The sequence below is a fragment of the Neodiprion fabricii genome, chromosome 7 (genome assembly GCF_021155785.1).
Source record: "Neodiprion fabricii isolate iyNeoFabr1 chromosome 7, iyNeoFabr1.1, whole genome shotgun sequence".
NCBI classification, from domain to species: domain Eukaryota; kingdom Metazoa; phylum Arthropoda; class Insecta; order Hymenoptera; family Diprionidae; genus Neodiprion; species Neodiprion fabricii.
Window position 1 is genome coordinate 7,555,339 of NC_060245.1, and position 18,990 is coordinate 7,574,328.

An 18,990-nucleotide genomic window follows, 5' to 3' on the forward strand; every position below is an offset into this window, starting at 1 on the left:
TATAACCTTATCGTGAGTTATTAATTCTGGAACATTATACACAGAAAATAAATTAATTTTTGTGTTGATACCCTAATTCTTTATTTGGCAGCCAAGATTCTGAATTAGCAGTTTCTTTTTTATCGACTCAGCTACATTGAAAAAAACTTACCATTTACCACTGTACAGTCATCAATTATTTTCATTTTCTTCGCAAATGTAATCGACAAACATGGTTCAAGATACAAAACAGAAATGAGTTTTCTAGCTGTGATCGGAAAATTTTATTTGCCTCACTACTCATTTGGGTCATAATTACTCGTATAAGATTTTCTCGTAACTATAGCGATAAGTTAATATTGGTACAAGTTTTATTGTAAACTGACTATTTAAATTTGAGGAAATTCACTTTCGAAGAGAGTCATTAAGTTTAAATAGTTGGGTAAAGCTCAATTTTTCTGGACTTACCGACCACGTGGACGCGAATGGAGTTGGCCAAGCCTCGGGGCGTGGAGCACACGTAATTCCCAGAGTCCTGAGACTTGGCGTAGTATATAGAGAGTCTATACTTCCAGTCCCTCTCCGTGGATGCGATAGCCCAGCCTGAGAAACAGAAAACAGTGTTGAATGCCTTATAAAAGCGGAAAAAATAAAATTTCCAAGCAAAGGCCGATGTTGGGTTGCCTACCACTGAGGGGAACAAATATCGGTAAAACATACCTAACAAGTTATCGGTTGGTACGCGTTTAAAGTCTTCTCACGTGAGCTGGAACTGCCCGTGTTGCCAAGTTGTATGGATTTGGCTAAGCAGTTCTTTCGTGCTTGTAACCTATGCTGAAGCGTTCAATGATCGCACTTTGTAGTCACGTCAAAGGAGTTATACGACTCGAATTGACTAAAGTGATTATGACTCGGCAGGTCTGTTTTACCGATATTTGTGTCCCTTAGTGGTAGGCAACCCGACGTACCTTAGTGTTCACTTGGAAACATCTGCGTCAAACTTATTGCCTTTGTGTCTGTCTGCTCTACCTGTTTATTCGTTTATAACTCTAGAAGTATCGAACCGATTTTGATTCTTTTTTTTTTTTTTGTGAATAGCTACAATGACTGGCCATATTTTATGCTGTATTTAAGTTACAACCAAATAAATAGTTTTTGAGAGAAAACGACGTTTGTATGCCAAGTCGGAACGCGATCAGAAGCTTATGCGAACGCTGACTAAACCCTTACAGATGAAGGTTAGGTTAGGTTCAAAAATTTCTAAGGTCTAGGCAAGCTCTACTAAAATTTATCGAGAGCATAAAACCATTTCCAATGGTTTTGGAAATATTTGAACACGGAGCCGTAACGGACTGCTAGTCCTATACAAGCACAGGGCCGCGGTTACTTTTGTTATCGGTTGCTTTCGGGAAGCTGATCAGACCATACGAGGCTGGATTATAGAGCCAGGTGCCTGCAGGCACCTTGGGCAAACTTCGTGTAGGCTTTTCACCCTGCCAAAGAAGTTCGATCACCCTGTAGCATTTATTTATTTGTCCCCGACGTCCGGCATCTGGCATCTGGAATCGCGCTCATTTTTGGGCACAAACATTCGTATACGAAACGCTTTGTACACCGAAAACAATTTCTTGCAATTTTGGTTACTACTCACATTTCTTGACTACTTTCTTCTTTTACTTGCGTGACCGAAAAATACATACTTCTGGATACAAAATGAAACTTCTTATTGTATATACGCGTAATTTCACCAGTTTCTGAACAAATGTACGAAAAATTTGCACCTGGGCATTAGCGAATAAGGTTAATATTTTACCAGGAGTTATTATAGACTTAAACAAGCAACCCTAATCTAATGAATTTTTTTCCTTTTCTACGTTTGTGGCAATAGATGCCTATTGCTTATGGTTTTGTTGCAACATGGACTAGCATGTAAATAAAAATCGTGAATTGGTCGATTCGAAGGAATAAAAGAAAATAAACAATGTTCTTACGGACTGAAAAAGTCCGATAAGAATATTCCGGAATTCATTACATCACCTAAAAGCCTTCGAAATTGCGGTTAGAGTTCACATAATTATTTTTTCACCAACTAGAAAACATGTTATATTCATAGCCATAACCACACGAAACGACAGTTACTTGTGTCGAATTTCCTATCAGAATTTCATATAACATTTGAATCATTATCGTAGCAATTAATGCCTAATTGAATAGAATTTTTTTATGGTGTCATCAATGAATTGAAATTTTTCTCAGTTTGCGTTTGCCTTTGCAAAAATAACGTCAGATTCACAAAATAATTATGTAACCACGATGAAAACCATAATTTTGGTAACTTAGAAAATCGTTTGCAGGTATTCTCAAAGAATAGATTCATATAAACACGATACCAATGGAAGTGTATCCGAGTAAATTGCCTGAAATTCGGAAAGGAATTTGTCTGCATCTTGACGATGTTTCAGTAAATTTGTCGACATTTTCTCACACTAGGTTTCGAAATGGCAAAGGTTTAAATTTTAAGAATCTTCGTGACTCATATATTTTGAAAAATAATTGATGACCGAATTTCGATGTACAATTTTATGCCATTGAAATGCATTCTAACTAATTGCACCAAAATTTTCAATCACGCAAGTTTCTTGCTGATAGCATTCCAAATAAACGGCTGAACCGATTCGACTGAAATTCGGATAGAATATCGTTCTCATCGACGCGATCCACTTCAACAATCTTTTTAATCCATACCTACTTTCGGTTTTGAAATGGCGGACGGTAATTCTAACGTTTCCCGAACTTTGAATTATGCAAATTAACTCTTCTAGTTAAAATCTAGTAATTTTCACTTTCATTACGATTTCCAAACGATAAGAACGCCGTTTCGATTCTTCATTACTTGGTCTTCGGATATTACAAAATTCATCCATTGCAAATAAAAAATCACACAATATTCGGTGGTTCCGAAAGCTCGTATTAAATCATCCCGGATTTATAAGAGCTTATACAGCGTTTCATATTTGCTTCAAGCAATTATTTTCGCTAAACGTACTCGTGATAATTTACGTAATGAGAACACTCCGGCTTCACGGACAATCCAATATATCACTGATGCCTTGGTAATAGGTGTTGTTCATTTCGACGTGCATACCTATACATATATATTACCGTATCCAGTCTAGCGCGAATTTTCACCGCAACGAATTACGAGGCATTCGGTAATTTCGGTTGAAAATTTGGAATTACACGGCTGTCTCCCGTTGATTGTATCCTTGCACCAATTTTATTTTTCTTATTCTCATTTTTGTTTGTAAAACTGAATATTTGCGACTCCATTAATAATTTGTCACGTTCAATTTTTTTTTTTTTTCTGAGAATTGACTGTTGTCGATTTCCAGCGTCCAAAATGAACTCGAAAACTCGATTTTGATCAAATGTTTCGAACCGCCGACACTATCAGTTTTCAAAATTCGTATCCGTTCTACGTTTCAATAATTGTAAAGAACTTGAAAACTGTTGCCGCAGGTATATTCAAAGTCATATTAAAAATATAACGATATCATACAAACGTTTGTTTCAACTATTGGGACTGTCACTTTTCAATGCGCCATCTGGTGGGAAAAACTCAAACTAATGCAAACAAGCTGACAGCTGATCGTTGACGGTGTTTTTTTAAGTTTATTATTTTATTAAGTTTAATTAATTTATGTCACACGAGTAATCTGAAACCCGAAAAATTACAATTTCCTCTCATTAAAATTAAAAACTTAGGTTATGCGGTGACAAAATGGCGCCGACGATAAAGCTCTGACGTCATGAGAAAATTTTCCAACGCGAATGTAAGAGCGAGAGGAGAGTTGTACAAGTGAAATCTGGCGTAAAAAAGTTTCCCAAACTTACCGGTGAGATATTGTCTGTTCGACGTCCATGTCCATTCAGGATTTCCGAGACGTCGGGCAAAGAGACACTCGAGATGCAGGATGCTGCCGGGAAAAACGGCGAGAGTACCGGATGGTTCAACAGCCGCCGAACCGGCCGGTAAGCCAAACAGAATTGTCGGTGGAACGTCCTCTGAAAAGGTAAATATTTTCAATGCTCATGGGTCAAGCGATCGCGAGGGGCAGAGATCATCAAAGGACTTCCAGCCCTTCGACCGCTGCAGTATTATGTGACCAAAAGTCTCTGCGCGGGGAACCGCCGAATTAGTCTTTTCACCGCGCATGATTGCCCTCCTTGAATTGGCCTCTGAAATCGACTATTTTCAGGAGGTTCAATTGTTCGCGAAAAATTGCTTAATTTCGATTTGAGCATAACTATGAAAATTGATCTATTAGAATTTCTTAGGAGTTAACAATTCGTGACATCGTTTGATCCGACAATCAGCCAAATGGGATGACTGTTCGAATTACAGATCACTTTTTAAAGCTGTTGTTTAAGGCGGAACCTAACTTAAGAGACCGAAATGTAAGTTTTCAGGGAATTTTTTTGACAGGGAAGAATTGAATTGATGTTTTATTGACTCTGAATATCTTTATCACTAGTTTGAAATACATCTGGTGATTTTTTCAAATAATTTGAACCGTAATTGATAGAGTTATTAACTACGTCCCACAGCAGGTTAACGATTTCCGTGCACCTGGAGATCGCAATTTTAAACTGAAACCAACGAAACTGAAATTTTTTCATTGTTTCGATTATTTTTAAGAACGTAAACGTAAATCCATCCATTATAGTCGAAAATTTAATGTTTTACACTTGTTTCAAAAAGAAGGTGTCGCTTTTCACAGCTTTTTGCAATCAGAAAGGGGAACTTTAAACAACGAAATTACCTAAATGATAGGTTCATGTTCTTAGAAATAATCTGATCAATGAAAAAATTTCAGTCTCGTTGGTTTCAAATAGAAATTGCGATCTCCCGAGTGTACGCATTAAATTGTCTACGCGAATAAAAATCCGCTGTGGGACGTAGTTAATTACACGATCAATTACGGTTCAAATAATCTGAAAAAATCACTAGATGTAGTTTGAACTAGTGATAAAAGGTCCTCAGACTTCACAAAATATTCATTCAATTCTCCCCAGTCCAAAAAGATTCCTGAAAGCCACTTTTTTTTTGCTTCCTACAAGGGTTCCCTCCTTAAGCGGACACATCAATGAAACTCTATAATTTTTCGATTTGCTTGAAATTTGAACTCGCAATAAAGCGTGTCAAAAAAAAGGAAATTATAAATATATGAAACATAACCGATTAAAACCAGATGAAAACGTGATTCGTGAAGATTTATTATGAGTTGAAATTTCAAACGAATCAAAAACTTGTAGTTTCTCACTGACGTGTCTCCTTAATAAGGAGTTTGTTGAGTTGAAGTTCAGTATTATTTGTTAGTCTTGATAAAAAATAGTCGCTCTTCAAGTATATTTATCTAATTATTACATTCGTTAAATTTCCAAGACGATATATTTTAGATTTAAAAAATAGAAGATGTAACCGAGAATACGAACAAGGGCTTATAGTATTGATACTTCATTTCGAACAACTTTAAAATGGTTGAAACTCTAGCGAATTCGATAATTTTTTCTTCACGAAAGCTCATTTTAAATAACAAGACTTATAAATTCAGTACGAACTTCACTGAAACAGACATTTCTTTTTTTTTTGCAGTAATCAATGTATTATTACGGTTTGTTGATCATGATCATTGTTCATGCAATGATGTAAGATTGAATAATTAACTTTGCTGACATGATCTGGAAAAGTATTTCAGCTAGTTCGTAGGAAAGTTTTTTGTAAGTTTTTTTAACACAAGGAGCCATCGTAGAGTGAAATCCAGTTTAAAGCGATTTGAAGTGCATCGTCAAGATATAAGCTTTTCTTTATAATTCTAGTATTTTCCATTTCTTTGTTCGTCAATAGATCTTCGTAGCTTACGATTACAGTAATGTGATAAATATTCGATACTCGATTACCTCGTAATAAAATTAGTGAAAGTATAAATTCTCAGTTAACCAATCCCCTCAAGTTTTATGGTGACCCTGGATAATTTGAATTCTCCATTCCTTGGAATTTTACCAACTGCCTTTTAGAGTTAAAAATATTTCAGTCTTCATCGATAATTTAAATTCTGAGAAAATGAAGCGACCAATGGGTCTCATTCAGGCTTAATTAATCGAGAATCAAACCATTCGATTCGGCTTAATAAAATGCCGATCGAAAAATTCACCTCTCTTATGCGTAAAATTGACCTGAAATCCATGCGTAAAATTCTGGAATAGGAAAATAACTAGCTGAATTCACTATTCACCCGATTGCTCTTAAAATGCAACTTATAATGTGTATTCCGTTCGCGTTTCGCTTCAGTATAACGAATGGCAGACAAATGAAAAGCGTCAAATCACTGCCAACATTAAGACGTGACTACGCAAAACTTTCCCTTTTTGCTCATTTATCACGATGCTCCCCGCATTATTTTCGAAAACATTGGTATGAATGGGTGTCAACCCTTTCGGGGCAGAGTTGAGGGTTGATATGGAACAACTTTTACCACGCAACTCGTTTCACAAATTATTATAGGAAAATCAGATAAAAGCATGCAGCGAGATTGACAATCTTATTTCACATTGAAAATTAGTTTTGACTGTTTACCGGGATCCAAAAATCAGTGGAAATTTGTTAATAGACTGGGATTGTTTTCTACACAGGGTAAAAATTTTATTTCACTAGCATGATTCATTTAATTTAACGAAACGAACAATTTACACCAAGTTTTATTTCAGGGGAGAAATTTTTTTACCTATAACTACGAAATGTACAGTCATTGGGTTGAATCGAGATATGAATTCATTAACAACTGTCAATCGAGTATTTAAATTATTTTACGTAGTAATATTCACCAAGTTTACATGACATTTGTTTGTCTTCAATCATTGTTGGTTTCTTCAAATGAATTTCTTCCCTTCAAAAAAAGTTTCTTGCAGTTCCACTAGATTTTTAACTATACGATATCTAGTCCGAATAATATTCCTTTGGCTGCAGTGAGTAATTAGTTAATTTCTGTGAATCAAATGAGATACTGAGTGTACATAATAAATGGTACATAAAAAAAAGCCGAATCTTGACCAATCAACTTCGTTGAATCTGATTAATTTTTTCTCAGTGTAGAAAGAGAGGATATAGATTTAGACAATTTTGATCTACATCGTTTATTTCATATGTTATTGGTTTAAAAAACATAGAGAGAGAGAGAGTGAAAAAAAAGATTTGATCAATAAATTCTTAATTTTAATTACTACCGTGAATTTCAATTAAACTTCACGAAATTCTGACCGATGAAATCACTCGAGTGTAATAAGAAACGAAAGCAACAAGATACCCGTAAATCTTTATTGAGCAGGAAGTAACGAAGTGACATGCGAGGAATGATGAAGTCTGGGTGAGTTTACTTTAGAAACCGTGAAAGACGGACTTAAAGAAGAGCGGGGTTTACATTCGGAGTAATTAAAAAAATGTCCAAACAACTCCGCGGTTTGAAAGAGGCATAGCGATTGTTAGACGAGCCAGACAAGCGTTGCTGCCACGGAGCAAAACCACGTCTTCGGATTGCCTTTCCAAACACGTAGCCCAGCAGCCCCGTTTCTTCTTCCTTTCTACTTCCTCTTCACTCTAGCTTACGCGATTCTTTTTTTCTCTTTTTTTTTCCCCCTCTCCGTTTCCCTTCTTCTTTTTTCCTCTCGAGTTGCCAGGTGCTCAGTAACACTTTTGCAAGGTAATTTTATGCTTTGTTACCCGTTTTAGAGGGGCGTCAAAACGTGCGTATTCGCGACATGTCGTATATACCGCAAAACCGATGAACATTTTTATGCGGAGAAACATCGAAAACTTTTTTAACTTCCCGCTTCCGTGTTAAAAAAGCTTATTTCGACTGGCCATCAGCCAGCACTCGAACTTCCAGTTCTCACACTGCAGGTTCCAAGTTCATAGAGAAAAAAAAAATAATAACATCGAATTCGAATTTCAAACCAAGAATTTTGATTCGTGATCAACGATTTTAAAGTTCTCGGATACCAGGTTACATGAAAATACGACGATTTTTTTATTTTGAATATATATAATGGATCTACCGTTAGAAATTTTGGAACCCTGACCCTGGATTCGTTATCAGTGACCCAAAAAACCTTCATCTACCAATTTGTACCAAAATTGTAATATTTTTAGATTTTTTTCCACCATATTGAATCGCCGTTTTGGATTTCGCAATCTGACTTGAGATTCGTGACAAGACACCCAACAAACCGACGAGTAGCAATTTTCATACAAATCCAAACCTTTTCATTTTTTTCCAGCGTATTGAATACACCAAATGTAAATTTTGCAAATCTGACCTAAGATTTGTGATTAGTGACCCAAAAAACCTCACGGTACCAACTTTCATTCAATCCGCTGATCCATTCTCAAGATATCATCATTTTTTGGACATTTGTTATTCAAATAATTGCAAAAATACTGAACTGATCAGTTTGAAAATGGAAATTCGAAGGCTGGCTCATGGTTAGCCTAAACCTATTTATTTCAAGACAAATCTGTTGTCAATATTGTATCCTACTGTGGAATTTTAATAACGATCAGAACGATCGACGAAGAGAAATCATTCGGGGTTATAGTACACGATGAAAACTAGCCGTAGGTTCACTAAAAGTCTTACAATTAGTAAACTTGTCCTGATCGTAACTTAATTCGATATTTCGTCTCTGGTTTGCCATAATTCGAAAATCCTGCGCCCTATTCTCGTACGTAATAGTGTAAAATTTTTTCGAAGAGGAATTTTCATCCGAGAAAGGTATATCGGTAGCCCCTTCAAAAAATACAACATTGAATACCCATCGGAGTATCCATTCTCGATAAGGTTAGGGTGGAAAAGCCCTGCGGTGAGTCCACAGCAATACGTTGGGGGATTAGGGAATCTTATGGCCATCCAGCCGGTCGCTATACTTATAGATATGATTTTACCCCGCCGAAGAATCCCCCGAGACGTTTTTCACCCGCGCGAACCGTAACATAACCTCAAAACCGTCCTCGGAGCAATGCTCTTGACTTTTATACCAGTTGTTCTGGAAGTTGCTCGATATCTTTCTCCCTCTTTCCATTTTCCGTGTGTATGAAAAAAATTGATCGAAGGCTTTTCTCCTTATCGCATCTTTTCATTCATCGGACTGACTGAGAAAATTATTCAGAGAAGGACCATTGTCCTTAAACGTGTGGCAAAAATATTCGCTTTTGGAATATATATTAAATAAAAAATTAAACAACATTTTTTGTCTTCCTTATGATCGAACAGACGGATCGTATAGATGGAATCGCGAGGTTGTAAAAAAGAAAACAGAAATTAAGTGGATGTATAAATCAGCTTCGGGATCATTAATACAGGGCCGCTTTATTAATTCTTCTCGAACCCCAGGATTCATTAATTTTACTCCGTTTTCAGACACTGATTACAGAAATTAACGGACATCGAACTCATTTTCCATCCAATATTAAACAGATCAAAATCATCATACAACAAGTTTCACGGCTCATCTCGTTTTATTATTGTATATTACAAATAAAAATAATAAAAATTCCACAGAAACGAATTATTTGAGTTCAAAAAGTAATCTGTACTAGAATACTGCGAAATTCTTTCTCTCCGTTTCATCGCAGGGACGAAAGTCATTCACGTAATGCTTCTGTTCTTTTTTTTTTTTTCCTTAACAGACCAAAAAGTAGCGAATCGCCAAAATTTCAAAGTTCACCCTCGACGATGTCCATAAAAAAAGTTGAACACTGTGGTAATGGCATAATTGGCAAAAGAAATTTTTCGCGGGGTGAAGTAAGAGCGGAGAAATGGAGGGTGTAACTTTCGGAATCCTGGATGAATATTTTATTAATTGATCCGCAGGGTTAAAGGCCGGAGGAACGCATCGCGCTTGTCGTAAGATATTAACGCTCGACAATGTTTTAAGTGCACAATGGAGGCTTGGCTTCTTACCGAGTAAGGATGATTATACGAACGCACAGTAACAACGTAAAGTTTTAAGAGGACGAGAAAGTTCTTAAGCTACATGAAAGTTTATGCCAAAACGTGAAGTCAGCAATAATTCAGCTTGTTGACTTGCTCGTGAGTCGACGGCTCTGAATTAGGCAGAAATGACGTTCAATATTTATACGCTAGCGATTTTCGCGGTTTTGAGCTTCGACATAGCAATGGGACTTGCGCAAAAAGGATTTGCGCTGGATACGTGCAGTGGAGTTATCAACTACTGCGATTTAAACAAGTGTAACACACGAAATGAAAGGTGATATGACTTCATGACATTCTCGCCAAATCAACATAGTGAACTTTTAAGCACGTATAAAACTAAAGGACTATTCACTCAGGGATCAAATAACAGACTTTTCCTAACGGGTAAGTAATGATTTTGGGCAATTTCAACCCAGTTTCGAGACACTTAGAATGACTCGAAATTAACTTCAAGTAATTATAAACAGTTTCAAACTAATTTCCAAGAGTTTCAAACCGATTTCAAGTGATTTCAAAGTAATTTCAAACGAATTTGAATCCAACTGTTTACTCATGGATCAAATGACAGACGTTTTCAAACGGGTAAGTAATGATTTTCGACAGTTTCAAACTAATTTCAAGATGCTTAAAACGACTTGACATTAGTTTCAAGCAATTTCAAACAGTTTTAAATTGATTTCCAAGAGTTTCAACCAACCTCAAAGTGATTTCAACCGATACTAAATGGTTTTAAACCGATTTCAAGTGATTTCAAAGTAATTTTAAACGAATTTGAACCTAACTGTTTACTCATGGATCAAATGACAGCCGTTTTCAAACCGGTAAGTAATGATTTTCGACGGTTTCAAACCAATTTCAAGTTTTAAACTGATTTCCAAGAGTTTCAAACAACCTCAAAGTGTTTTCACGCGATTCTGAATGGTTTCAAACCGATTTTAAGCAGCTTCCAAGTCATTTCAAACGATTTTAAGCATTTTGCTATTTCAACGAGTGAAGAACCCCGAAAATCTGACCGCCTAAATCAAAAGTTAGAAAAAGAAACAAAGCTCGTTTGACGAATTTCCAGCAATGTCGCTGACAATATCAATGACATAACTGACGACGATTCAAACAAAATTTTTACTCTGTCATACAAATGAGTCCATAGAAATTTGAAAAAAAAAACAATTGACAGTTAAAAGGTGCAAAATGATTCAACTTTGGTATTCTTGGTCCGAATATAATGTATTTGAGCCCATATTACTCGTTGACTAATATTTCTACAAATTTTTTCAAATATATTCAAGAAATCTCACATTATAAGACAGTTCTAATGCTAGAACATCTTAAATATATTTCTCAAGAAAAAAAGAAATTAAGTGAGACCTGGAAATTAATATGTTGCACAAAATCATCCCAAAATCATCAAAACTGAATGAGCAACACCAGAGTTTAATAATTTTGAACATTTTCACCATGATACCTCTTCTAAAATCTTTGCTATCTTAATTTTATTGTTGTTTGAACTGGTGCCCGATTCATTTCTATCAAAATAAACTATGTTATTTCTTTTGTGTTCACTATCATGGGTGAGTATAACGTCAGTGGGTATTTTTTTCAGCCCAATAAACTCTGCGGAGAAACTTCAAGCTTCGATGAAAATCCGACCCGTTTCACGCCGTCTTGACGCCATTCCGCCTCAGCTGTTGACCCATCCAGTTGACGGATGTGGAGCGCATATTTTAATCGAAAAGTTTCGTTATTTACAATGCGGTTTCCAACTGAGCACCACTGCTGTGCAGTCAAGTTCCCCGTCGCCCTGTTTTACCGATCCGGATCGTTAGCAGGCGTCAGTGATACAAAATGCAAAATCTGGTGTTCGCGATGAAACTTTCGAAACAAAAATTAGGTACATATTTGTTTGTTTAGCATCGATTTTCGCACGTTTGATGATAATATGTCAAACTTGTTTGGTTTCCTTATTATTTCATAAAGTTTATTTTATATTTCGAAACACGATGTCCACATTAATGGTGAATTGCTTCTTTATAAATTCTCGATATCTGCAAGAACCGTTGATATGATGCCTTCATTGCAATGTTTACGAAATAATCCAGCTTCACGACATTTGATTTTCAAACTATAATAATCGGTGTTTGTTTCATTGCTTGGTATTACCTTAAGAAAAGAAAAGAAAAAAAAAACGACGAAAGTAATTTTCACAATTAATTATAATACCTTAAAGTTTAGGTAATAAGAAACTTTCGAAAACTAGAACAGTTTGAACAATAAATTCTTTTCGAAATAACCTCAACATCAAGGCCGAATAAAATTTCGAAAATTTTGCCACTGAAGAGAAAGTCAGTTTTATAATTTGAGGGGACATGAAGAGGTCAGAATACAACGAACAATTCCGGAACCTTAGGGCTGACCTCACGCTTGATTTCCGCTCAGGGTCTCATTGTCAGGCTTAAGAACGGGCAAGCAGAATTTCCCAACCTCTTCAGGGATCGTAAAATCGTGGCATTTTTGCCTCGTTTTGAGTGGAAGCTAAAGTGTACAACAAGGGCTCTTTCCTCGCATTTTGCATGTCGGAGTGTAACACAGAGACGTGTACGGGGAATTCCAGACCATCTTGACCTGTCTACACCCCTAACAATTTTAATCGCATTTCTGGCTTCGTGCTTCGTCTGCAATGCGATGAAAAATACGATACGTGAAATTTTAGATATTCAAAAGAATTTTTCATCTGTTAGTCGTCCAATCGATCAGCAAAGTCACTGCTAGCAATAATAACTTCGACTTCGACAAGTAAATTATGAATTTTAATTAGGTAACTGTAACCGGAGTGAAAAAAGGGCTATCGCGTGGAACTAGATATCACGTGCTCCATTTTTGAGTTCAAATAAAAACGACCCCAGAGCTTTAGCAGAATCAATGATTCAGCCCCCAGCTGATCCTGTCTTCCTAAGGGACCTAAGGGGCTGTTCACAGATTAGGTCACGCTCTCAGAGCGAGGGGAGGGGATAAGTTGCATTGCGACGACCTGGACAGGGGAGCGAGAAGATACGTACGTCACGCTCTATTGCACTGACAGCGCTCATCTTTATCTACAGCGCTTGGCAATAGCAAGCTGCGGTGAAAATTTGGAAAAATTTGTGGAAAAAACCATCGCGCATTCAGTTGCTTTGATCTCGCATCGGTTAAAATGTTTCAATTTGTCAATAAAATACCGGGGAATCAAAAATTGAATGGCTCCCAAGAGGAGAATAAACTCGAAAATAGGAAAAATCGTGACCTGCACTGTTGAAAATTCAGAGTAATATTTGTATGAAATTTTACTCACTTTAGTGAAAATGAGGTTAATTTTCTTAATCGAAATTTACACTAAATCAAATTAGACTTCGAGCAAACTTACTTATTCTGAATGAAATTCATGTCAACTCTTTTTAAGCTCGTAATTACAATTTGCACGACTTTGAATTACATAAAATCTGGAGGAAAATTTTCAAGAGTTTCGTATATTCGTTAAAGCTGCGGTGTGGCGTCTATGAGCAAATCCAGGAGTCGCAGGCCGGGCAAATTGGGTTGAAAACACTCACCGGTATAATTAGAGATGGCCGTTGTAGGAACGCAAGAAGGCAGCTTTCCGTTCCATGTTCCGTTCCGACACTGCAGCAAGGGATCCCCCATGAGCTTGTACCTGCCGAGTTCCCGGCAGCGAACTGAGACCCGGGATCCATGAGGCAGCGTGATCTTGTCAGCCTGGAAAAGCGCCTCGTTTTCAACATCCCTTCCCAGATTGAGAAAAATATAATTTACCGCAGTCACTAGAAAATACTAGTAGAATCGCTACGCGAATGGTTTGAATATTGTTCGAATTACCTATAGAATAAACTAGTCAGTTTGATAAAAGTTAACAATTCTACTGGTTACAATACCACAATACTTTCTAGTTATTGCAACCTTAAATCTGTTTGGTTAAATTACTACATTTTTTCTGTCAAATCAGGCCTCATCATCAAATTATGGCAACAGTTACAACTAAACATGGCAAGAGTGACGTTGTCTCAGCTAGAAAACTGAATTTCATTCTTCACCGTTAACTATACAACGTGTTTCCAACTAAACACCGCAGTATTTTGGGTTGCCTATCGCTGAGGGAAAAAAATATCGGTATTACAGACCTACACAGTTATCGGTAAGTGGCGCTTCCAAAGTCCTCGTGAGTGAGTTAAAACTGACGGTGTTTGCCAAGTTATATGAATTTGGCTAAGCAGTTGATTCGTTGTTTATAACCTACGCTGAAACGTTCAGTGATCGTGTTCCGGAGTCACGTTAAAGCGATTACATGACTTGACTTGACTAAAGTGAGTATAGGCCTCGGTAGGTTTGTTTTACCGACATCTTTTCCCCCCAGTGGTAGGCAATCCAACATACCGCGTTGTTTACTTGGACGCACGTTGTAGTTTCCGGTTACGATAAGAAATGAAGAATGTTACGGCACTGTACTACCACAACCAGTAAACCACAACTAGCAATTTCTCTCTGTGTGAGTTTCATTTGCTTTGCTGTCGAGTAACTTGAAAGTGGTGCGAAAACTCTGTTCTCTTGCAGCTCTGTAATATTATGTGCAACAATCAACACCAGAATTTGTTACCCAAATCTAAACCCATACTGCCATGAATGCAGTTGAAGTTTAGCACTTCTTTAATTCTATAATATGAGAATAAGTTTACCCTAAATGATTATTATCAAATTTAACGAAGTTCGTTATTATTTGAATTTACTCAGGTACATTTTTTTTTCCTATTAACACAAACAAGCATTGAACTTGATACTGAACAGGTTAATTTATCGTCATAACATGGTGTTAATAGTTGAAATGTCTTGCGGTGCGCGCGGTAAGAATAGTTATAAAAAAGTTATTTCGAATTTCAATTCCTCACACTGAAAATTTGATTAAATATCATTTTTTGTATCATTCAATGGAGATTTTTTTGGCCAAATCAAGGGGATGTATAATATGTAGACCTAGACGAGCCGTACAGAGTGGGGATTCTATCTAAACTTGCGAAGCATGAAAATGAGGCAGTTGAGGGAGTGACTGCATAATTCATAACCTCTGAGTGGGGTCAGTCTTTCGCCTACCGTTCCCTTCGCTTTCAAAAATTTTCTTTTTTGGCAGAAAGAGAAAAAAAATAGTTAAGAAGTATGCTCAAAGTAAAAACCACATACAAGAGTAGTAAGTTACAAAATAATCACTAAAAAACTTTGAATGGGTCAGTTACAAGTTCCCAGTTCGATTGGTAACGTACTTGAGATTTTTCCATCGACGTTTCGTTGGAATAACATATATGTATATTGCTGCTCAAAATACGGTTGGAAAATATATAATCGATAAATTAAATGAGAAGAAAAATTGAAACGAGCACGGATGAATTCATCATTTTTGACGTTGGAATTAAAACAGTTTAATACTTTTCGCAACAATCGTCTACATTTCTTTGACAAGATAATGTCATTCTATAAAGAAAATGCAGTAACGATTTACTAAACTGAGATTCTGATGAATCAAAAAATGATTTTCGATCGCCATGCTTTATTATCAGAAGTAACTATTAAATATTTCCAAAATCACAAGTACGCAAATGCAACCAGAACAAAAAAAGAAAACTTGACCCGGTAAGAAATTCGAATTATCGTAGGCTGAAATCATCGGAGCTATATACTGTATATCCCGGTTTTTGATGGGAGTTATAAAGTCGTAAAATAAACCCAATTTTGTGTTGCAATTTAGTCAATTTGAAAGGAAAATTTAATCTCAACACACTAGAGATGTCTTCAACAACCAAGGATACCGAATCAAATCAAAGCAAGTCTAATGAGTTTCATGAAATTGGTATAAGATGTTTTTCAAAAAAGTTGTAAAACTTTTAAAATGCTGCGGTTTTTTATTCTTGCGTGGGAGGCACTTTTTCGACTTCGGATTAATGGATTTTAAATTAGATGTACTCTCAAATGAGTTTTTCGATTTTTCGAAATTTGAGGAAAATAAACGCATACTTGAGATGGCATATTTTTCAGTCAAAATTCAATATACCTTTTTTTGATTAATTATTTCACCCGATCCTTTTCAGCCCTAATTTAAGTAATAAGAACTAGAAGGAAATATTCCTGCCTAGTGAAGATTTCGTTCATTTGTTTCAATTCGTAAAAATAATACTAAGTGCTTTGAGATTAATGCAAATGTTGAGTATAAAATGTTTCGACAGTTTGCTTTCCTACATTTCACTGCTGTTACTCAACAATCAAACCCATAAAGGAAACTTATAAAGAACTTCAACCAAAGGTAATGCAAGTTTGAATAATTTTCCAAAAAGTTTCTAACTAAAAGTTTTCGTTACGGCCTGAGGTTCAGATTAAAGAACACCAAGAAACTGGACTGGGTGAAAAATCAGCGCCGTCTGAATGAAAGCTTCGTGTTGAGGCGAGTGGTTTATCAAAAAACGATGCGTTTTATTAATTTTATAACGAGATAGTAGTACAGTAAGTATTTATCGAATAAATGTATTTGTAAACTACGATAATCTCTTCAATAATACAAATGAAGAAAATACTAGAATTATGAAAAAAAGCTTAAATATCGATGCTTAATTGAAAATGGCTTAAAAATAGTCGGAAATTTAGTAAATTCATTCGTTTTCACTCGTCGATAAATCATGTCATTATAACGACTATTTTCCACGAATCGACAGGAAAACGTTCCTTTTGTTATTAGTCAATTTGAGATTGTCATTTGTGGATCAATATTGGTGAAACGTTGAGAAAGTAAATATATGATAATGCTAACATAAGAGAAAACGTGTTATCGTGAATAAGTGAAAATTTTTTTGTTTCAACAAAATGAGCCAACCTGAGGTGAAGTAGAGAAATCTACTAGATTTTACACAATTTTGCCACAAAGCAACGATATCTAAGCTATTGTTTGCAATTCCAATATTTCCTATTTTTGAATTTTCAAAGAGATCTGCGTACTTTACAAATATAATAATGTAACGAACACACAATGTACCACCATACTAAAATAAAATAATGAAAGAGAATTGATTATTCGCCAACCAACCTCCTCCTCTACTCTCCAAAAAGTGTGCCAAACCAATCTCGCGTTCCATAGATTGATAGATTCACCGTCCAACAGAACCACGACATCCGCTTCAGACTTGACGAGTAAAGAGGTCTTCAAAGTCAACAGAGAGAAGCTTCGCAAAACGTTTAATCGTAATTAAAATGACCGGAGCGTTTTCCTGCATGGTGCGGAAAATTTAAATACTCAGAATGGAGAATTTTTAGGATGTCAATCGAAACGTATGAGCCAACCCCGATCCGAGGTTAAATTTTATATTTTTGTATTATTACTAACATAAGATGCGAAATTCCTGCAAGTTTCAGATCTCTAACTCTGTCGGTATCGGAGAAGTATGTTGATCGATTTTTCAACAGTTAACACACCGACTTTCATACTCAAATTTTTAGCATATTTTTTATATTGCAAAAAAAAATTTACAATACGTGTTTTCATAACCCTCACAAATAATAAGACGAAAAAAAAAACGCGTTTCCTGGCGAAAGAATTTTTTATTTACGTTCACTAACTATTATACAGAAACAGTTTGGATCTTATATTTTTTCCACGATACGGATACGACGAAATTTTCAACATGAAAATCAATGTATTCACTATTAAAAAATTATTCAATGTATTTCTGTAAAACCGTGAGAACTAACGGTCGGAAACTTGCAGGATTTCAGCATCGTAGTGAATACTAAAAATTCGTTTGTCGATAATTGTTGAGAGGAACTAATTGAAAACTTCGAAACCACGTCACAACTCTTATGTAAGTGTAAAAACGCGTATTGTCTATATGTATACATCGAATTCAATTCCTACGAAACTGCAATTCTAGTGTAGTCGCCTTTTGAGCCACCAATTTCTGATCAGTAATGAATATTTTTTGCAGCACGTTTTAATAGCATGCGACAATCGACAGCAAAATTGAAATAAATAATATAATCAAACTTGGTAACCTAAAATTGGTTAAAGTCAAAACTTGGGAATTCTCAAAACTCAACAAGGGTAAGCAAAATTGTCAAAAGAGTTAAATGTATACTACGCTTCAAATTCGAAAAAATTTTCGGGTAGTGATTACAAAATTTATGGTAAAGTTTCAAAAACACAAAATAGCGGTTGAAACCGCTGTAATTGAAAATTGGAAAATTATTTCGTTTCGGGCAAAATTTAGTACTTGAATACGATTTGAGACTTTGATACCAAATCTGGAGTCAGAAGACAAAAATATAAAAAATTCCGAATGTTGCCCCAGTTCTGCTATCAGTGACGTGCATCAAAGTCCACAAGAAGTTTTTGAAAATAATTAAATGTAAGAAAAATTCATGCATCGGAGGATTGAAAATGCTGATTGTATAATTCCCAACTGTGCAGAGATTTTTTCGAAAACTGGCATATTCCACATATAATTGGTACGTTAAATTCAAGAATCTTTTTTACGATCTTGTCATTTTGGAACGAGACGAATAAGCCGGTTGGAATTTCACAGGTAGTTTTGACTAAGGTGAGCCAACTGTTGAATTGAACCGTGCTTCGACATTCGGAGAAAAGTTTATTTGAAGTCGATAAAAGATTTTTGAGTACCTACAAAAAATTTTTGCACTGCGATTTACAATTAAACCAAAACGTGTAATTCACTATTAATATCTTACTCAAGTAAATCGGTTTTTCATTTCAAAAATACTACTTTGATTACATTAAATCCGTTTTTGCTTCAGATTAAACAAACGGATTTGAAAAAGACCGTATTGTTATATAGCCATGCAACCTCTTTCTCCGAATGTACTTCTTCCAGATCACCAAACTCCCTGCAAAGCTGGGATGAAACCTGGCAATAAGATACAACGAAATTCC

General features: G+C 35.8%; 1 protein-coding gene across 2 annotated transcripts in view; it reads right to left on the reverse strand.

Moving 5' to 3' along the window:
• LOC124186447 (locomotion-related protein Hikaru genki) overlaps positions 1-18,990 on the reverse strand; it is a 57,525-nt gene that overhangs the window by 21,497 nt on the left and 17,038 nt on the right. Inside the window, exons 3-5 of one of the 2 annotated variants that reach the window (XM_046578181.1) lie at positions 13,610-13,772; positions 3,874-4,044; positions 448-582 (exon numbers count right to left, since the gene is read on the reverse strand). In XM_046578181.1, the coding sequence (XP_046434137.1) occupies positions 448-582; positions 3,874-4,044; positions 13,610-13,772 (469 nt within the window). The remainder of the gene's footprint in view (positions 1-447; positions 583-3,873; positions 4,045-13,609; positions 13,773-18,990) is intronic. The other variant, XM_046578182.1, reaches the window with a different exon arrangement.